General features: G+C 38.2%; 1 protein-coding gene across 1 annotated transcript; it reads left to right on the plus strand.

Moving 5' to 3' along the window:
* Window positions 1-1,253: 1,253 nt before the first annotated feature.
* b3glctb (beta 3-glucosyltransferase b) lies at window positions 1,254-22,617 on the plus strand. The gene is made up of 15 exons (XM_080041579.1): window positions 1,254-1,341; window positions 2,802-2,839; window positions 2,938-2,977; window positions 3,586-3,695; window positions 10,347-10,423; window positions 10,567-10,678; window positions 10,777-10,913; window positions 11,248-11,311; window positions 11,708-11,824; window positions 14,835-14,904; window positions 16,774-16,887; window positions 19,794-19,893; window positions 20,254-20,373; window positions 20,787-20,931; window positions 22,408-22,617. Exons 1-15 carry the CDS (start codon window positions 1,281-1,283, stop codon window positions 22,540-22,542), a joined length of 1,440 nt encoding a protein of 479 aa, XP_079897705.1. The 5' UTR covers window positions 1,254-1,280; the 3' UTR covers window positions 22,543-22,617.
* The last annotated feature ends 230 nt before the right edge of the window (window positions 22,618-22,847 follow it).

Raw genomic sequence — 22,847 nt, forward strand, 5'->3', positions numbered from 1 at the left:
GTATCTATCATTTACTTGTTGCAACACCTCTTACCTACATGTGAGGAGGTTCAACACAGTTTCTTTGTTGAACATAAACTTTATGGCACAGGATGGTGGATATTTGAAACAGGCTGTAGCTTTCCGAATACACTCTCCAAGTTATTCTAAAAAACACACAACTTTTTAAAATATGTGTCAATTGACTTTTAAATAGAAAAATTACTTGAAAATGTGCCTTAAATGTTTTCAAATCATGAAAATAAATGCTACAGTGCAAGTAGAATAGTCTGAAGCTGTGGACAATGATGTTTTGGTTTAAGGGGCTCCTAAATAATACCACAATAGAATCTTGCAGCATATTGAAGTTGTGTATGATCAAAGTGGACTAATTTTATTTTATGATATACACTTTTGGGTAATTAAATAGCCTACATATCAGCTGATCATATTTGTGTTTGAAACCATTACCTTCTACTGGCTTTGCAATACAATACAATAATTTCTCTTTCGAAATGTAGCCAAGTGGAGTAGAAATATGAAGAAAATGAGAAGTGCCTCAAAATTGTAAATAGCCGGCATTAAGACAATTTGTAATTTTGAGGTGTGAGTGGGTTTAGAAAAAAAATATGCTGATTTAATGTGGTAACACATCACAATCAGGAGATGGAACATGATTAGGTTTTGTGCCAGAAATGTTCACAGATTCAAGGAATTTTCCATGGTCTTGTCTGCTGGTGTACAGAAAACATATAGGCTATTATTAACATATACAGTGGACAACATTGAATAGATTCAGGACTGGACATGGCCCCTGCTTGGCCAGCCTTCACAAATGGGGCAGCAGCCCAACCCCACAGTGTGCTTGTGGAGAGCTGCAAACAATGCATCACATCATTGAAGCATGCCCTCTACAAAGACTTAAAGGAGGACTTGTCACCCTTCATACAGCAGAGCAAGAGGCAACTGCCTGGCTAAAGGACTTTGCATTTGCTAAATAAATAAAGCATAGGCTATACATGGAGAAAATAAGTAAAGACAAGTCAAATAATATAAACATCCTATACGATTTAGAATAAAAAAAATAGGCTACTATAAATAAGTTGTACTGAGCTATGCAACTGTGAGTCATGGTGGTGGTAATAATGCAGTAGCCTATCCGCTAGAGGTCGCTGCAGTTCATCTCCATCAGTCCAACACAGACTTCTGCCAGTACAGGAATGTGGGTCAAGCTATTTCTCCAGTAGGCTACGCCATGAAAACACGGTGATTTCAAACTAAATTAAGCAGCCACGGGAACCATGTCGCACCACGATTTTGTCAACGTATGTAAACTGGTCTGTTTGCTCCTTCTGTGGCTCGGTGAGTGGGAAGATGCTATTATTGTTAGCTAACCCCCCTAGCGCTAAGTGGGATACTCTGCGTCAGGACGTTGTTTCGAATTCGCCTTCAAAGTAAAACTGTCAATATAATATTCACGCACATCACCATATTACAGTTTGTTGTATAAATATGAGTCCTCTAATGGTGAATTATCCAGTTGGATGATCAAGCTATGGTGCTGTATTAGCGCGGTGTTAATTTATGTGCAACAAAAAATAGGAAAGAATATGTGGCCCCTTTATTGTGGAATTTGAATTTAGGAACTAATCTTATTTTCAATGTAGCTTGACGCATCATAAGCCAAGTGTTGCTTTGTTTTTTTGTTTTTTGATATTGCAAACAAGAGACGGTTTCAAATACAGTGATGCACTTCAAAGTTATCCAATATCTGAGGTCAAATCTATTTGTTATTTCGGCAAACATTCCTCTTGCTGGGATATACAGATAGAATCATTCATTGGAAGAATGAATAAATGAATGTGAATTAAAAGTGGAGTCAGCAAATCCAGAGAATGCTTGTCAAAATCCCTTTTTGTCAAAATCAACCTATAGGCTTTTTAAACTGGCATGTTGCTAGCTACGACGGCCCCCTTTGTTTACATTCCCTTTGTGTAGCCTACATACCCGTTTACAGAGCCTAGGCTGTGTATTGACACTAGCTTTTTTTCAGTGCAGTGCAGGTAGAAGATCATGAGTAGATATTAACTGATTTTGAAAAAAGTGATTTTGACAACAAGCCTTCTCCAGAATCGCTGATCCAGTTTGTAGTAAAATTGAACACATTTATTGTCTCCAAACCCGTGGTCAAATCGTGATTCTTCTTTTTTTCAAACTATTGCTTATTGTTAATGTAATAGTCATTCAAAAATTAAAATTGTACTGGCCAATTAGAAACCTTTGCTGGGGTTGCAGCCGGGTAAGGTGGGAAATGTATGAGGTCACTAAACCCTTTGTACAGGTGAATGATTACAGTGTGAGTTGTCCTGACCTTAATCAGGAACTCCATTTGTGAGATAAAGTAATTAAACCCCTGGTTGGAGTTTAATATGGGTGTTTAGGGCCTTTATGACAGACACTGGAAAAGCTGTTTTTGACCTGGAGGGTCAATACAATGTTTTCCGAAACCACATCATAATGATCATATCATCATCATTATTGCCATCAAGTTCCTTGATATAGAAATATTTGTATAACTAACAATTATTTCCAAAATCACTAATTTCTGTGCTGTGTGTTTAGAGTGTGGCTGCCAGAAAATAGTGCCATGCCATCACAGTTTCCCAAAAAGATACTTTGTTTTCAACAATTTACAAGGATATAAAATGGGCAATCTGCTTGCTATACATGACCTAAGAACACAATCATCGTCTCTGCTGTAAACTGATGTTTTTAAATGACTACACCGATAACACTGTTGCTTCCTTTGTCGCCGCCTGAAGGCCCCTCGGCAGCAGACACACACACAGGTCACGCTCGTGTAAGTGCTGCCCTCAGATTGTTGCTGTGATTGTGCTTCCATCATGTGGCTCAGCAGAGTGTGTCAGGCTTAACAAGGATCCCTCTGACTCCCCTCAGGCAGCAGGACGCCAGGAGCCCAGCCCAAACCTCTCTGTGGGTGAGTTTAGATTTCACCACAGATGGTCTGATGTTTGGGAAAATAAGATCAGTTTTATGATGCATGTTAATGACATTTGATGAGCCACTCTTGAATTTCTTTTTAAAAACAAGTGTATAAATGAAATTGTCAAACTTTTCAGTTTAAACAATTGGGATTCAAATGTGAAGTCAGCAATTCTGGAGAATGCTTATTGTCAGAATCACTTTTTTTCAATATCAGTAAATATCTTGCAAAAAAATATGGTGCAATACTAGGCTCTGTAAACAGTATGTAAGCAAATGGTATGTAGACATACTGGGCTCATTAGCAACATGCACGTTTACAGACAATAACACTGTATTTTTTTTCAGCTCACTGAGAAATTCACTGAATTTGACACAAAAAGTGATTTTGACAACAAGCGTTCTCCAGAATCGCTGACTCCACCTTTAAAAGAAGAGATGTTTTTATTATCTATTCACGGAAGTTGACTTTACCCATTCCACGTACAAAAAGAAGATGACATCACTGTATTCCTATTACCTAATCTCTGTCTGTCTGCATCACGTCTGTTTTTATTTCTAAAGTGTCCCCCACTTGACCTGCGCTGTTCGTGTTTCCATTAGGATTGGAGGAGTTGGTGTTAGTGATCCAGAGTCAGAGGAACTCCTACCACGCCCGTCGAGCCAATCAGAGGAAGGGGGAGATTCTGCAGCAGGCAGCTGAACTGGGACAGGTTTGATTTGATTTGATTTGATTTGATTTGATTTGATTTGATTTGATTTGATTTGATTTGATTTGATTTGATTTGATTTGATTTGATTTGATTTGATTTGATTCAATTTATTTCAGACATATCAAACATACAAAACAAAATGAAAAGCATGGAAATACAATAAACAAATTATGTTTTCACAAAAAAAAAAAAAAAAAAAAAAATTATTATTATCTGTATTTCTGAGATATGCCTGAAAAGGAGCAGGAAGAAGTATACACTTATTTAATCCTACCCCTTTTCCATAGTAATAAAAAAAAATTAAAAAAAAATTAAAAAATCAGTAACATCTGAGCACTGTTGTACTCAGGGATATTAAGATTGGTGTAGATCGGGGCCCTGGTCCTTTTTATTGTATGCCATTTTTGTGTCCATACATGCATGCTTGGTTGGTGCCCCATCTGATATCAAGATTAATAAATAATACTCACAACTATGCATAACTAACTCTGATAGTCTACAATAACCTTTCAAAATAATGAGTTAAGTCTACTATGGGCTAATAAAACCTAGAGGTTTCTTTGTTAGGCAGCAGTTTTAAGTTAATGGTTGTGCATGTATGTGGTGTGCTGACAGTAATAGGGTAACCATTGCTGTGGTATTATTACACTCGTACCAATAGGTGTCCTCCTCGCCACAGGGCTCCCTTACTTGGGCTGAGTGTAACCAAGCATTTTCAGCGTTGTCGCAGGCTGCAGGGTACCAAATTAATTTGTTATAGATGAGATGGCAAGCATATGGACTTGAAAGCCTTTAGAAGAGAGAGACACATAATTATGGATTTGATTATTTGATTCTTATTCCAACCTAAATTATAATCAGGAAAAACCCCTGCTTATGATCGAAAATGGCAGAAGGCAGTCAGCAGGGGGTCCATGGAAGGATTTCTAACAGTTACATTGAAAAAGGATCTTTATATCCCCTGACTATTGAAAACTGTCTGATAGCATGTTTATGATTAAATGTGATGGCTGTGGTCAAGACAGGAAGTCTGTAGTCATTTTTATTGTCACAAGGATTTCTATAAAGATAGTGTTTTGTCTGATGACACTTTGGATTTTGAAGGTCTGAATTGTGTCTCGACCTTTCTCGGAGTGTGTGTCCTCCTTCTTTAAGTGAGGACATGTCAGTGAGCGGTTCGCCAGCGACTTAAGAGGCACGCTGATTGAATTTGACACATCTATGATTGCCTTTTTGGGGTTGACAACACTTTTCTCCCCGCCCGAGAGACAATTGTTTGACATCCAGCTGTCTTACATGCAGGTGGGCTGGATAAGAATACACACTGGTGTAGAATGGAGAAAAAAAATCCTGCACACTGTTCTTGCTCAGCAACACCCTTCATCAAGCACTAAAGTTTCAGTCAGCTGCTCGACCTTCGTCAAGAGTGTTTTAAACAGTCTTATTCACAATGGTCTTAAATAATTCCTAAATTGCCAGTAACCTTTTGTATCCAGCCCCATGAGATCTCTGTATTGGAAAATTATTTGATCAACATACAACATTTCCCATGGCCTCCACAGATGGTTACGATATCCTTCATTAACCCATTAAAATATATATATTTAAAAGTTTATGTTTTTGTCTACGTATGTATGTGTTATTGTGGATACAGTGAGTGAATGATGGAGGACCTCAATCATGAGGTGTGCATGAAACATTCCAAATTCCTTCATTCCAAAGCTGCTTCTATGTCCTCCTCTAAAACCAAATGTTTTGACATTTGAGTTGAAGTTTGGGGCCATGTTTGATACCATTTCCCAGTTGGAACATATGTTTTTGTTTTCAGTAATAAGCGTGCGCTCACAGGAAGAGGGTTCTAATAAGCAACAGCCTTCTCTTTTTATGAGACGACTTAGTCACTTGTATGTTTTTATTTACAAGGCGATCTTAGGTAAACTCCCTTGTTATTTGTCATCGTATATGTCCAGAAAATGTGTCCCCCATGCATTAAGGTCTCAGGACATGGTGCTCATGACTGTTCCTCAAGCTCGTACAGAGCTGGGTAAAACAGCTTTTAAGTTTTTTGCGCCGTCGTCATGGAATAACCTGCAAAAGCAGCTTAAGCTTCAGGACCTAGTAACTCTAAACAAATTTAAGGCTGTTGTTAAGAGTTTGAAGTTGGACTCCATCGGAAATTGTGAATGTTTTTAGTTAAGAATCTTATTTTTATGTTGTACAACTGTATTTAATATCGAACTTGTATTTTGTATTGTGTTTTATGTGTAACTGTGTCCATCTTGGCCAGGTCTCTCTTGAAAAAGAGATTTTAATCTCAATGAGACTAACCTGGTTAAATAAAGGATAAAAAAAAAAAAAAAAAAAAAAAAAAAAAAACAGCGCCGACTTTGAGGACGTTCTAGCCCTGAAAGGCAGTTTTCAGATGCATCTGTAGAAATGTTGCAGTCAAGAACACCTAAACCTTGACCAAGTCATGACAGAGACCATTGTGATTTGAGAATGTCTTGCAAACATAACTTAACTTAACTTAACATGATTGATGTAACTACTGGCATGCATATTGATATAGGTGAAAAATATTTATTCGGAAGAAATCGATTGGAACAGAAATTACCTCAAGGGAAAAAAGGAATCATTTCTTTATGGGAATAAAGAGGACGTGTCAAATAATACAAATTGACATGCAAAATGAAGACTGTTATGCTGGGAAAATAGCTGCTGCAGCTTCTGAAAGTGCTTATATGTAGTGTACAAGAATGGGAACGAATTAAAGGAACAAACACAGATGTGCTCGGCCTACATGATGTCTAATGTAGGCGAAGGGTGCCTCGAAATACATTCTACCTGGTTTTGTGAATACAGATCTCGTATTATTTTTAAATCAGTTTGAAACTATGAAAGAGTAACTATGTTAAATAGGCTATATAGAAAATAACTATATTGTCAGTCGCTTCATTTTCATTGCAGCAACTCTACATCACTGTCTAAATGTTTAATATCTAGTCTTGTATTTTCTTTGTTTTTACCTTCTCATAAATGCAATGTTAATAATGTCTAATCTTGATGTATTGTATGCTCCTGTAAAGCACTTTAAAAGCCCTTGTGTCTGAATAGTGCTATATAAATAAACTTGCCTTGCCTTGCCTTATAAGAATAGTTTTCCTAAATGCCATATTTTGGTGTGCTCAATCATCTCCGCCTGAGTATGTGTTGCCTAAGTGATGTAGGTTTATCACAACTATAGATAGACTTTGACCGTAGGAAGCTTTTGTGAACGAGGGCAAGTTGTGCGTCATGCTTTTTATGACTGACGGTATCGCCAGGTGTTTTGTTTTGACTGAAGGAAATGTTTTGACATTTGAGTTGAATTTTGCGGCCATGTTTAATACCATTTCCCAGTTGGAACACATGTTTTTGTTTTCAGTAATAAGCATGCGCTCACAGGAAGAGGGTTCTAATAAGCAACAGCGCCAACTTTGAGGACTTTCTAGCCCTGAAAGGCAGTTTTCAGATGCATCTGTAGAAATGTTGCAGTGAAGAACACCTAAACCTTGACCAAGTCATGACAGAGACCATTGTGATTTGAGAATGTCTTGTAAACATAACTTAAAGGTGCTGTAAGCGGAATGGTTCTTTTAGCTAACTTCCTGTCACTGACTGCAGTTAGCAGTCCCCTCGCTTGTCCCTACGTCACCACATTAATGCACTGCGGTCTTCAAACAGCGAGTTATCTAGCACCATCTCAGATAAGTAAGTGTGATAAAACATGATAAAAACCATCAAAACAGACATTGGGAAGGATTTTTACCTGCTCCGCCATTGTAGGCGCATAAACATTCACCCATGTGTCGCTCTGGCGTGCTCCGGCAGTGAGACAATAAATGAGAAGGTGTAGCGTTCACTCCTGTGATTGGATATTAATTTCGGGATCCCCGAGAAGTTTATTTGCCGATTAAATGCAGAGCAGCTGACGGAGAGATCAGCTTTATGAAATGCGCACATTATGTAAGTGATCACTTTATGAATAAAGAGCGATTTCACACTTATATTAACATAAATAAACCGCTTACTTCACCTTTACCTTAACTTAACATGATTGATGTAACTACTGGCATGCATATTGATATAGGTGAAAAATATATAAGAAATTGATTGGAACAGAAATTACCTCAAGGGAAAAAAGGAATCATTTCTTTATGGGAATAAAGAGGACGTGTCAAATAATACAAATTGACATGCAAAATGAAGACTGTTATGCTGGGAAAATAGCTGCTGCAGCTTCTGAAAGTGCTTATATGTAGTGTACAAGAATGGGAACGAATTAAAGGAACAAACACAGATGTGCTCGGCCTCCATGATGTCTAATGTAGGCGAAGGGTGCCTCGAAATACGTTCTACCTGGTTTTGTGAATACAGATCTCGTATTATTTTTAAATCAGTTTGAAACTATGAAAGAGTAACTATGTTAAATAGGCTATATAGAAAATAACTATATTGTCAGTCAATTCATTTTCATTGAAGCAACTCTACATCACTGTCTAAATGTTTAATATCTAGTCTTGAATTTTTATGTATTTTCTTTGTTTTTACCTTCTCATAAATGCAATGTTAAAGGTGAAGTAAGTGGTTTATTTATATTAAAGTGTTAAATCGCTCTTTATTCATACAGTAATCACTTACACGATGTGCACGTTTCATAAAGCCAATCTCTTAGTCAGCTGCTCTGCATGTAATAAGCAATTAAACTTTATGTAGTATCCCGAAATTTTATCCAATCACAAGAGAGAACGCTACAAACCGACACCCGTCCGCACCCGTCTCACTCATGGTCTCACTGCCAGGAGTTGTGTGTCATGCTTTTTATGACTGGCGCTATCGCCAGGTGTTTTATTTCGACCGGAAGGCAGCGATCAGAAGGTGGCAAGCACTCCTATACTCTGACACACCTACATACAGCTTGTTGTCTGAATCGTGCACACCTGCTATCTGCCTTTTTTAGTCACACTCAAAGAGTTTGGCTTGAGGTCATGATGCCACCTGTCCTGAATACATGAGAAGCAGCGTCTAAGTTTAACATGTTCATGCTTTGTTCACACAAAATCATATCCATGTCTGTTGCCCACCAGAGACAAGTATTCAGTCTTAGCTGTGTGACATTTTTCGTTGCCCGCAAATGCAGGCTCTTTTTTTTTCAATCCATGAAGTCGGTGCCAAAGCTGCCTGTCTTTTCAGCACCATCATCCAACCTCATTACCAATTCTTCTCATTTGGCCGCTGCTCTCTCGTCTCTTTTTCGCCCACATGTCACCAAAACACTAAGAGAAGATGGTAACCCACCATCCCTCTGTTGTTATCCAAAACGGATCTAGAAATGGAGGTTTGTTTGCATGTGAGCTTTCAATGTGTGGTTGGAAGTCAAATACACATATGTTTTGTGAATAGTATTTGTTCCTATACACGGTCCAAAACCTTGTGTTTGTCATCTCTTAATTAAATCACTGCCTTATCAAGCCTTATTACCTTTGCATGGACATATACGACACTTTACGCATTTAGAATGTTCTAAAATCTGTGTTTTTCTGCTTAGGTGACTAAGGGAGATGGTAGGTTGCTCCTGAGTCACCTCTCTCTCCTTGTTTTACCCTCATTTTGACTGTCAAGTCAGGTCAAGTCAATATAGTGTAGCTCATGAACAACTAATTTGACCCAAGGGGGCTTGTCCTTGTCAAAACTATAATCTGAAAACACGGCATACTCTTCCCACTTCTGTTATTTGTGTTTTGCTTTCTGAACATATAGGTCGGAATACCTGTTGTTGTGGATCTTTCTTTAGCATCTTTAATAGAAACAATCACCCTTGTACAATACCCTAGTGGTGAATAACGATCCCCCAACAGGACCTTTGTTGTCTATGATTGTCATATTGTCTTGGGGTAAATTATGTTACATAAAGGAGATATTATTAATTTTTTTTAGAAAGATGTGATATCTTAAAAAAAAGCTTTTTAAAGTAATTAGATTCGGTCAATTTTGTCAGTGGGATTTATTTTAACACTTAAATTCAATCAAGTGTTAGCAATGATTGACTGATAAGATTGTTGCTTCTTTCTTTTAGCCTTAAAAGGAAATCTGATGCATATATACAGTATATTTAACAAAAACCTGTTTAGATCCCTAAAAAACAACCAGTGTGGTTTAAATATTTCATGGTTATAGTATTTATACACTTAAGTATAATCCTCACTGATTTAATGTAATAAAACTGCAGGATTTAGGAATTGGAAAACAGAAAGTACAAACAACTAACAAATGCTTTACAAACATATATAACACATTGTTCATGGAATGTGTTAAGTAAACAAGAAAGATGAATTTCTGATGCCAATATTTTTAAAGATACACATGCATAAAGAAATCCTTTTAGATTCAGGAATTAATTGTTTTCTTTTGTGCATAAATCATCACTTACGTAGATCACTTTTATCTCCCGTCCCTCAGGTATAAGAAAGTTTGTACTCATCATAAATTAAAAATGCATAAGAATCAAATGTTTCAGAGGAGTTTTTGCACTGAATATTTCATGTGACTGCAGGATGTTGGTGAATTCATTTAAGCACCTCCTTTTTTATTCAATTGTTTTGTTTCATGTAGGGAGCTCCGGTTATCCTTCTTCTCCATGAGCAGTCAGACTATGAAGGGGATTGGAGTATCCTTCCTGCGCTTCCTCAGTGAGTGTTAAACACACACATATGCAGACGATACACACATTATGTTAATCAGAGTCCATGATAAGTGATTTTATTTAGCTTTAATGATTCCAATTGGAGGGAATAAAGACATCAAGTTAAACGATGTGTGTGGATTTTTCCAGCCTCTCTGCCACATATGGCCAATCGGCATACTGGTTTTTCTTCATAGAGGAGGAAACCAGAGTCACACTTGCTGCTCTGCTGAAGGTCCTCAACAGATATCAAGTCGAAGAGGTGTGATGCAACATGCAAAACATCTTCCTTACAATCCTGACTGAATGTGTGCACGTAGCAAACAAGCATGTCACGTCCGTGCCTGTGCTTATTCCCAGGAATGTTTTTTGGGTAAGCCTCTCCATGACAGCGAGGCCTCCATCATCCACCACTATGCCTTCTCTGAAGACCCCAGCTCCTTCAATTACCCCGACCCCGCGGCAGGCTGGGCTCTCAGCAAACCACTGCTCCAGAGGTGTGTGTGTGTGTGTGTGTGTGTGTGTGTGTGTGTGTGTGTGTGTGTGTGTGTGTGTGTGTGTGTGTGTGTGTGTGTGTGTGTGTGTGTGTGTGTGTGTGTGTGTGTGTGTGTGTGTGTGTGTGTGTGTGTGTGTGTGTGTGTGTGTGTGTGTGTGTGTCAGAGGCACTTTTTTATCTCCTGGGCAATTTGATATATTTGTTACGAACAAATAGTCAGCAGGATTGATACATCACTTTGATTCCCTGATGTAAATTCTCATAAGTATACAATGTAGGAATGTTCCCACTACAGTCTGCATACAGTCAGCATATTTCACCTTCATGTGTTTCAGACTTGCTGGGCGGATCCAACACGAGCATCTGAAGTCAGACTTTACCATCGACCTGAAATACGAGGTGCTTTGAAACAATTTCCAGGAGTTTGGTTTCATCCGCATGTCATCTCCTGCCTATCCCTGTAATAAGTTATACCTAAGACTGTGGTTCTTGTTCAGTTCCCAACAACTGCTGTGAAAGGTGTCATCACTGTCATCCTCTCGGGTGCCTGCTGAGTTGAAACGCTTCGATAAATTAAAGATGATAGACAGTATTCCCCCAGCGAGTGAACAGTTTTCTCTGTTAAAAAGGCCCCTGAAGCTTTATATGCCTGATGGATCTATTAATATATTATTAATGGCTTGGTTTGTGTTTGTGTGTGTGTGTGTGTGTGTGTGTGTGTGTGTGTGTGTGTGTGTGTGTGTGTGTGTGTGTTTGTGTTGTATGATATGTCTTCACATACGTCTCTTTTTATAGATTGCATTGTATATCTGGGAGGAAGGAAATGGTCCCAAGCTGACAGCAGTTCCAGAGTTTTGTACTGAGACAAGAGACAACTGTGCTACAACATTTACAACTTACCTGCCCGACTGTGTATGTTTTGCTCTTTATTTTTTGACGTTTACTTTGATAGATTTGCGTGAAATACTAACCGTTACACTACTACACTACTTTGTGCATGTGGGCATGCGTGGGCTTGGATAAAAGTTTGTTTGTTTGTTTTGGATGTTGTATGTGGTATGGACACCTGCTACTTTGAGAACATTTTCTTAATAAGCTGCTGAATAGCTACATTTTGGTAATCCCTGCAGACACAACGCAGTGTATTTTTAATGGATAAACACAATAAGGTGTTTCCAATCTGGACTGAATATTTATAAAGCAAAACATGTTAAAAAAAGGGATTAAGATAAAAAGGAGGGAATCGAGGACATCTCTTCTGGCTGCTTTTATAATCCATCATCTTTGCTCACATTTACAGTATAACTCAGCTGTCCAGCATAGTTAAATGTCAATTGGTGAGCACATTACGCACTTTGCCACTGTCAAGGCCTATTTGCACTGGAATACAAATGCAATGGGTGAATGGGCTGGGTCAGCCCAAGGGCTTAAAGGAAACCAAGTACAGTCATATGAAAAAGTTTGGGAACCCCTCTCAGCCAGCATTATAATTGACTCTGCTTTCACACAAAAAAGATAAAAGTGGTATGTCTTTCATTTACCAGGAACAGCTAAGTACTGGGATGTTTTCCAAACAAAGATTTTTTGAAAAGCAGTATTTAGTTTTATGAAATTAAATAAAATGTGAAAACTGGCTGTGCAAAAATATGGGAACCCTTGTGGTCTTGCTGATTTTAATGCATGTAACAGCATGTAAAACTGAGGACTTTAAACACAAAATTGGTTGGATTATGTTGTTAAGCCTTGAACCTCATATAAAGGTCTGTTTAATCATGATAAAAGGTATTTTAGGTGCCTAAATGCAAGTTCCACTTCTCTTTGACTCTCTGCAGAAGTGAGACAGAATGCGATCATCAAAACAGCTCCCAAAAGATCTTAAAAACAAAGATTATTCATTGTCATGGTTTAGGGGAAGGCTACAAGAAGCTTTCCCAAAGGTTTAAATTGTCAATTTCTACTGTAAGGAACGTTGTCAGGGAATGGAAGGACACAGGCACAGTTGCAGTTAAACCCAGGTCTAGCAGACCAAGAAAAGTACAAGAGCGGCATATGCGGCGGATTGTGAGAATGGTTGCACACAACCCAAAGATCACCTCCAAAGACCTGCAAGAACATCTGGCTGCAGATTTTGTATCTGTACATGGTTCTACAATTCAGTGCAATTTGCACCAAAACATCTGTATGGCCGGGTGATGAGAAGGAAGCCCTTTCTGCGCCCACACCACAGATACAGTTGCATGGAGTATGCAAAAGCTCATTTAGACAAGCCAGCTTCATATTGGAAGAAAATGCTTTGGACTGATGAGACAAAAATTAAGTTATTTGGTCTTTATAAAAAGCAGATGTTTTGGTGCAAATTGCGCTGAATTGTTGAACAATGTACAGATACACAATCTGCAGCCAGATGTTCTTGTAGGTCTTTGGAGGTGATCTGTGGGTTGTGTGCAACCATTCTCACAATCCTCCACCTATGCCGCTCCTGTTTTTTTCTTGGTCTTCCATGCCTGGGTTTAACTGCCACTATGCCTGTGTCCTTCCATTTCCTGACAACGTTCCCTACAGTCGAAATTGACAATTGAAACCTTTGGGAAAGCTTCTTGTAGCCTTCCCCTAAACCATGACAATGAACAATCTTTGTTTTTCAGATCTTTTGGGAGCTGTTTTGATGATCCCATTCTGTCTCACTTCAGCAGAGAGTCAAAGAGAAGTGCAACTTGCATTTAGGCACCTAAAATACATTTTCTCATGATTAAACAGACATTTATATGAGGTTCAAGGCTTAACAACATAATCCAACCAACTTTGTGTTTAAAGTCATCAGTTTTACATGCTGTTACAGGCATTAAAATCAACAAAACCACAAGGGTTCCTATATTTTTGCACAGCCAGTTTTTCACATTTTATTTTATTTCATACAACCAAATACTGCTTTTCAAAAAATCTTTGTTTGGAAAACATCCCAGTACTTAGCTGTTCCTGGTAAATTAAAGACATACCACTTTTATATTTTTTTTTGTGAAAGCAGAGTCAATTATAATGCCGGCTGAGAGGGGTTCCCAAACTTTTTCATATGACTGTAGACAGCCAATGGAGGTCACACAGCCCATGTAGGTGATAAAGACAGACTTAGGTATGTCATGGAAATTTATTTAGTGCACTTGCAAAACAGCGATGTGAAACCAAACCTAAGTGGATCAAATCTTACACAGTGGACCAAAAAATTAACCTTTGTTCGGACTATTTTGTGTGATGGCCCCCTAAAGAACAAAGGTCTGAACCACAGAGGAAGGAAAGGAAACTGTGAGTTCATTTCAGACTGGATTAATATCTGTAGATGTGGCTGAAGCTGAACGTAAAGGTCGAAGGAGTGTAGTCTCAGGATGCTGTCTCCTCCACTAAGCACTCAAGAAATACTGATGGCTGGTCATCAAGACAGCAAATGCAGAGAAAGTACTGATGAAACATATTAACTGGTGGAGTCTCTTATTGTGTGGGTGTATGACTAAAAGCTTGTCTAAAATATATACAGTTGGTCACTAAGTGTGGTGTATTTATGTATCGTCCAAACATATAGTACTCCTAACATCCTAACATCTCAAGACTGTTGGTCATTTTCTCGAATAAAATGGGACACCTGAAATGGTAATTCAGTGCAAAAGAGATGTAAGTATTGACACTCTGTCCAGAAAAATTTAAATGGAACACACACACGCGCATGATAATACTGTCAGAACCTGGTGTGCCCCATTTTTGCCATCCTGGCTCAAATTTTATTCCATTATATTTCGTACATGTTGCACCTCACATTGTGTTTGTGTTCACCTGTGCGCTTTTTACCATTTAAAGCTACGGTGCATGCTTTATTTAGACTATATTTGTTGAATGAAAAAGGATATTGCTTTTCTTTTTCTCCTTCCTACAGGGAGGTCCAGTGTCAAAGAAAGACGTATTTGTTGCTGTGAAAACTTGCCAAAAATTCCACTCGGAGCGAGGTGCGTGTGTGGTATTATTAATATTAAGTTAAGTAAAAGGACTTAAATGAAAAACATTAATAGTAACCATATAATATACTGTATATTATATTGGTCAAATAAATTAGTAAAAAGTACAGAGTTTGCCTCTGTCATGTAGAGGATTTGAAATACAAAAATATTATAGAAAGGAGATAATGAAGTAAAAAATATAATATAAATGTGATGATAAATAGTAATGTCCTAAGTTGTTAAGCAGTGCAACACAACAACAATCTGTGCCAAAATATTTGTGAACTCAAATGTGAAGTCAGTAGTTGATTATTTGTGCTGTACCTTTGGTGTAAAAGCTTGATGGATCTTGCAAGGTTGATGCCAAAATGAACTCTTTCAGTTAAAGGTTTTTCACAAAAACATGGAAATAAAACGGAAATTACAAGACATTTAGCTGCAAAAGTTTTACTAGTATTTATTTTATTTGTCACTACTTTTTTGTTTGTTTACTGCCACTTGCTTGCCAGTCCACTGAACATTCAGTCCAAGTTAACCTGAATGCTCCACCTCATTTATACTGTCTGCTGAAATGGCAACAGTTAGTATAATTATCCAAAACACTGATGTCTGTTTTTAGGGTCAAAGATGAGCCAGCTGGCAGTTATGGACTGACTTTTTTTTAAAGCAATAACAACATCAGAAGTAGAGAGGACAGAGTTTGTGATTAACTTTGCTGTGAATTGTCTGTTCCAGTAAATACAGGTTAAACTCAGAATTAAGAACGCTTTCACAGTGAGAAATTATGTACTTTTGGTATGGTACTTTTCAGTAGATTTGTTTGAGAGTGATGGTATGTAGACTTGGTTCCATGTGTTATTATGAGTTCTAATGTAGATACTGCTCAACATGCAGTGATCCTTAGAGTCATGTTCAAATATCACCTTATTGCTTCCTCCTCCCAAACAGAATCGATTATTTGATTACACAGCCCTTTGGGGGTTATGAGGTAGTATTAATTATGAGCTTTGATGACATCAAAAAGTGGTTAAGTGTTGCAGAGCTATGGGCAGAGATTTGTGTCAGTAGAACTTGAATTTGAATTGATCGACTTGAATATGAATTGATCAACCTGCATTTGAATTATTGATACTTGAATTCGAATTTATACACTTGAATATGAATTATCCATTTGAATTTGAATTAATCATACTTGAATCTGAATTTTCTCTACTTGTATCTGAATCAGTTAATACAAGTTCAAAATTCAAGTTTTCAAATTCAAGTAGAAAAAATTCAAATTCAAGTAGAAAAAATTCAGATTCAAGTAGAGATGTCCACATCAAACAAGAGGTCAAAAACACAGACGATGATTAAACTAATTTATGACTTTATATTTCCTGAACGTTAAATAACAGTCATCGGCCGGACGCTGTAGCCTAGGATCAGAGATCTGCACTCGATTGCTCTTCCTCAAAGAACCCGGATGTGCACATCTCTACTTGAATCTGAATTTTTTCTACTTGAATTTGAATTTTTTCTACTTGAATTTGAAAACTTGAATTTTGAACTTGTATTAACTGATTCAGATTCAAGTAGAGAAAATTCAGATTCAAGTATAATTAATTCAAATTCAAATGGATAATTCATATTCAAGTGTATACATTCAAATTCAAATGGATAATTCATATTCAAGTGTATACATTCGAATTCAAGTATCAATAATTCAAATGCAGGTTGATCAATTCATATTCAAGTCGATCAATTCAAATTCAAGTTCTACTGACACAAATCTCTGCCCATACAGAGCTCTCTATGGGTCTGTAATGGTTCAGAGAAGATATTTCTCACCCTCCCATCTGATCCTCTTTTATCCCTCTCTTTACTTTCTCATCACAGTGCCATTGGTGAAAGCAACCTGGGAGAAAGACGCTGAGTATTTAGAGTATTACAGCGATGTCGCCGACGCCTCCATACCCTCGGTCAGTCTGGGAGTGCCCAATACTGAGAGAGGTGGGCTTATCAGCAACCAAGTTTTCTGTTTCTGGGCAGGACAAATGGAGGCACTTGGTGTTAGTTTTGAGTGAAATATCCTGGAAACTGTTGCTTGGATTGCTGTGATAATTGCTACAAACACTTAAGGAGGTCCATAGAAGTCAGACAATATTTGATGATCCCACATGTGTTTTCATCTTGCACCATTAACATCAGATTAACGATCAAATACCTGCAAAACATTATGTAAAAACATAACGGACAAACCTCAGCCTCAGCTATGCGTTGTGTGGAGGGCTAATTGGCATATGCTAACATGCTAAATTAAGATGGTGAACATGGTAAACATTACACCTGATCATGCTCATCAAATGAGATGGGAAAAGAGTCCCACGCTAACAACTTGTATGTCTTGATAACAGAGTTTCTCACGTGTTGATTGAAATACTGGTTTTCAGGTGTGGTTAATTCTGGTGGTAAGTTTGCATTCAAAAACGGCATTGGTGGTATGGTGGATGAAGAAGAGAACAGCTGGAAGCAGTGGAGGGGGTAGCAGGAACAATTCTTTATTTAAAACAACAAAACTCACTGCACTCAAACAAAGCCAATAAAAAGTCAAAGTATTTTAGCCAAATCAAATAGAGGAAGATGCATATGAGAAAGTTCCTGTCAGATGAAAAACCCTGTCTTACTCCTGTTGTGTGGCTGCCTTTAACCGGAGAATCAAGTGAGCTGATTGGTCATTAAGGTCAGGCCTCCTTGTCTCTAATTGGTGAGTTTTGGCTATTGCACAATTACTCCTACTGAACATCTGTATAAGGCATTACCTAGAGAGGGACTGTCCGGCTTGGCGCCTGTATGTCTCCTCCTGACCATTAGACCAGCAATATTAGACAGTGGCCCGTAAATTATTCCCGCTTTGCCAGGTTTGTGTAAACACAAACCAAACTGTTAATTGGAACTCATCAAACAGTCATCCTTGAGTCTGCTTTAACTTATACAAAGATAAGATGATCTACAGAAGTTCACCCCAGAGGTCTTCACAGCCAACCATCTCACATTCCTATCGGATGGGGGGTTGAAGTCAGTATCTTAACCCAGTCTCCAAATGTGTAGGAAAATAATACACCACACAGGCACTTCCTTTTTAGAAAGTGCTGAGTCGGTTATATTAGAATTTTCTGAAAATTACAAGTTTCAAGTCACTCTTCATAACAAGCTGGAAGTTGGCACTGTGTCAAGAGGGAACCCTGTCAACTTGTACATGGCGTGATTGTAGCTTTTGCATTTGAACATTCTCATTGTGACCACTGAGTCTAAGTACAGTAGAGCTGATCAGAGACTCTGCGTCCTCTCTTTTCTTCCTGTGAGCAATCTCCAAATTGGCAGCGATGTTGGAAAGTCCCCACCCAATTTTGTTTTTGTGTTTTCTTTTTGTTTGTTTTTTTTCCGAATGTGAGATTGTTGTTAAAGGGAGATAGAAAGTCCTACAGGCTCTTGAAGACTGAGGTTTAATGAACAGACTCATAACAAGTAACCACGAAGCCATTCCCCTTCTAAGTGTAAAGGTGGATATATGACACTTACACAATAACTGAACTAATAAACGGCTGCAGTGAGAAGTGAGATAGACCCCTGATTACAGCACAAATCCTTCTGTGTCTCTTCTGATGGTGTACTCTGAAGTGCATTCACACAGCAGGGGGACAGGTACAAAATAACACCTCCATCCATTCTTATATTCCTCTTCCTGCTCATCAAATACTGATAGAAGTGGCAGACTGTCTGTCCTTCATGTTCTGTGTCCCGTACGGTTTTCTTCAATCCTTTTGTATGCCCTCCTCCCCACACACATCTACACACAAAGCCTATGCCTTTGTTCATTTTCTCAATTCATCCTTTTTGTGTAATGCCCTTTATCTCCCTGAGTTTGATATCATATTCCTGTGTATTCCTTTTTGCCAAATCACTAAATTAACCTTTTTGCTCAGGAGAATAAAAGTAAAGGGAACGCCGCCGTCCATCCATTTCTTTCTGTGTTTTATGAATACCCACATACTGTAAATCGGCTTTCTGTTCTTTTGCCTGATCCCAGTGAACCTGTCTTGATTAAAAAAAAATCTCTCTTAATTGGCTTTCACTGCCATATGTTTGTGCTTTCACTCCTTTCGTTATTTTGAAGGGGTGAGTGAATTCCGAATAGGTCACTGATGGTCAGTCACTTTTTAAAATGCCTGTTTAAAGGATGAAACAACAACAAAGAGTCTACAGCAATGTTTTCACAGCAGGGCTTTGAGCAAAACAAGGCTATAACATAAGCATGCTGACATATTAATGTTTAGCGTGTTCACAAGCTAACATTTGCTATTAGCCCCAATCATAAACCTGAGGCTGATGGGAACATCATTAGGTTTATACTTAAGTCATGAACTTAAGTATTGGACACACCTTTGTACTCTTGGTGATGCTACATGAAAAGTTGAAGGCTCACCAAATACATTATGCTACATATTCTAGGTACAATGGATATATCTAGAAAGTGTTGATACAGCCAACAAACCAAACAACCATAGAAAAAGTTATTTCCAGTGCTGTTAAAAAGAATGAACCAATTTCCAACAGGTAAAGCATCATTATTATATATTCATTGTCTATGAGTGAGTATATTTTAATTGTCTGATCTTGCCTGTGAAGATACAAATAATTGTTTGCAGTATATGCTGCAAGTGTGATTTAAATCTCGCTGCTACACTTAACAATTGTTATATTGGCATATTCTCTGCTTCACACAATAAAAATCTATTGAAAATCTAGCAATTATAACAGAAGCCTGCTAAGAATATTAATATCAGCACAGTTTTACATTCTTCACTTATCTCAAGCAGACTTTTCACACTTTTTTGCTATATATTATCTCCCTGCAGGACACTGTGGGAAGACATTTGCCATCTTGAGGCGGTTCCTGAGCAAAGCTGCACCAAAGGCGGAGTGGCTGCTCATTGTTGATGATGATACACTTGTTAGGTAGGCTATCTGGGAGAAGAGTTATTGTCTTAGCTGACAACTCCTAGTAAAGTACTAAAGTAAAAATTACATTTTTACAATTCTGCTCAGTGTTATAAACCAAGGTCCGGCCCCCCGAAAAAAAGCAAATCCGGTAATATAATTGAGGACACCTGTGAGAGTGGACAATGGATGTGTAAGATTTTTTTTAAAGTAGACCATATAGAAACAGCTCTCAAAATGGTTTTGATCCCCTAAAAGTCCGTCAGAGTCTTGGTATTTGATGTAGCCATTACCTTGTTTTCTTTGTCTTCATACAGTCTAGACTGTCAAGGGTATATATGATCACATCCTTAGTCTGTTGATTATTTTCATCCACAGTTTACCCAGGTTGCGGCAACTGTTGCGTTGCTATGACCCAAAGGAAGCAGTGAGTCTGGGGGAGAGATACGGCTACGGCTTGGTTCAGAAGGGATACAGCTACTCCACAGGAGGAGGAGGGTGAGGCTGACACAACAACCATTTCTGTGTCTTTGTTGTTCAGCTAAGCCTCTGAATCAACTTAAAACTCTGTTTCTCTCTCTTATTTCCTTCCACTTTTTTCACTCCTTTCCACATCAATGTGTAAATGAGGCAGACTCCTAAAGCCACAGGAAAAGCACAAATTATTTGCTCAAGTAAAAAATATTTCACTTAACATCATGCAAACAAGCCATTTCTCAAGATGTTTGATCAAAGGGTAATACTACTATATACTATACTAATAAGCTACTATTTTGGGTTTTAACAATGTCACAGTAGAACTAAACTCTATATAGGAACAACAAAACTTTAGTCAGAGATTAACTGCCGTACAAACAATAGCATTGCTCCCTTTCCATGATATGTATTGAAAAAGTCTGTTGTGTGTGTAGGATGGTGCTCAGTAGAAAGGCGGTGTCCTGGCTCGTTTCCAGCGATTGTAGCTGCTACAGTGATGATGCTCCTGATGACATGGTGCTGGGCAGATGCTTCACTTCCCTGGGTGTTCCCATCACACATAGTCCACTGTTCCACCAGGTAATGAGAAAAACACACACACACACACACACACACACACACACACACACACACACACACACACACACACACACACACACACACACACACACACACACACACACACACACACACACACACACACACACACACACACACACACACACACACACACACACACACACACACACACACACGATATGATTGTGAGCTCCCATAGTTTTTTAGTGGAAAAATATCCAAAAAAGGGCAATTATACAATTGAACACGGGCAGAATCTTCCTGAAATCAATTAACTGCGCTTATCAATGTAACACAAAAAGCCACACTTAAATGACTGTCTCTGATTTATTGATTCGTTCAGAATGAAACTAATATGAAGTACTAACAAAAGTACAGATTCATAAACAAAGGGTCGCAAAATTAGTTGACAAAGAATCCCCTTTTTCTGAATGTTGGAAATGAGCCTTTTTCAATTTAAGAAACGCAGTTAGGAGTAGGACCACACTATTATCCTGGAAGGTACTGGGATTCGGTCAAGGCAAATAGAGCAAATGTACTGTCCTAATCCCAATCCAAAACCAATTTATTTTGCCATTTTGCTGTAATAGTTTGGTAATGGAAGTGAATCATTTTTCCTGCGCAGCACTGGGATCAGCTGGTCACTTTTATAACAGTCAGTGGCTGTTAGTTAATACAATAACGCTCTCTTTATCCAAAATGACACAATGAAGGCTCATTCGGAGAAACGTTTTTCCGTGACATAGGTGTATAACTTTGTAACAAGCTGATCATTTGCGAATTTATTATTAATAAAATATACATCATAAAATATTTGGGTGAATGTAAAGAAAAATAAAGTTTTGTGATAGCAATAATGTTAACGTAATAATCTGCATTATCATACCGATAAGTAAAGTGTAATTTCACCATATAAACATCCAGACAGTGTGTCTGCTAAAACACTGCAGAAAGCTAGTTGAGTTAGTTGTAAACTAGTTGAATGCTAGCTAACAGTGATTAGCAAGAACAGAAATATGTAGGAACGTTTTTGTACTGCAAAGGTTCTGTTTGGGAGAAGTGGGTCTAAAACGTAACAATACAATTGATGATGGATATCACAATGCAGTGTTATCCCTACGAGATTTCTGTCTGCCTCTCCCAGTTTGTGTCTCTTTCTCCACTGTATTACCATCTCTTACCCTGCTCACACAGTGACGTGTAAACAGAAACAGATAAAAATTATTCCGAACCGCTTCAAGTCTTGATAGGAGACAGATTTAAGCAACAATAACCTTTAATCAGTATCAGATGATGCTTTGCGTGATGCTGTCTTCAACTAAGTTGGTAAAAGACTAAAATGCTTTGTGGATAATACAGACTACGGTTGGCTATAAAAGCATATTGTTAATTAAGTGAAGTACCTTGGAGCAAACCCTCAGAATAAATGATAAGCGTTGGCCCACACAGACAAACCGCTTGTTCTTGATATTATAGGCCCGACCAGATGACTACTCCGAGACACTGGTGTCCTTGCGACAGGCTATCTCCTTCCACAAGCACTGGAACATAGATCCTGTGGCCATCTACAACCATTGGCTGCGGGACCCACACCCACAAGATGAACTGTAAAAACATTGTGTCTACACTATGGGTATCGCACTGTGGACAAAGTTGTTAGCGTCAACATGGATTGCCCAATGTGAAGCTTGCGAGATACAGCTAGTCTTAAGACGCTAGTTTTGCTTTGAAATTTGAACTGATTATAGATCAAGCGATGACCAAAGTCATCATGATTGTCTTTTGGGGATCATGAACATCTCGTCTATGATACTTCTTGGCAATCTTCCAATAGTAGGAGAGTTGTAGAATGACCGACTGACCTGCTTAACCATCCCTAGAGCTTTGCTAAAAACAAGAGACATTACATTTCTCAA

This window comes from Ammodytes marinus (genome assembly GCF_949987685.1).
Source record: "Ammodytes marinus genome assembly, chromosome: 14".
Lineage (NCBI taxonomy): Eukaryota > Metazoa > Chordata > Actinopteri > Uranoscopiformes > Ammodytidae > Ammodytes > Ammodytes marinus.

Coding starts and splice junctions, on each gene's coding strand:
- b3glctb (XM_080041579.1), top strand. CDS start 1,281: ATGTCGCACCACGATTTTGTCAACGTATGTAAACTGGTCTGTTTGCTC. Junction 11,825..14,834: donor CAACTTACCTGCCCGACTGT/GTATGTTTTGCT, acceptor TCCTTCCTACAG/GGAGGTCCAGTGTCAAAGAA. Junction 20,374..20,786: donor TACTCCACAGGAGGAGGAGG/GTGAGGCTGACA, acceptor TTGTGTGTGTAG/GATGGTGCTCAGTAGAAAGG.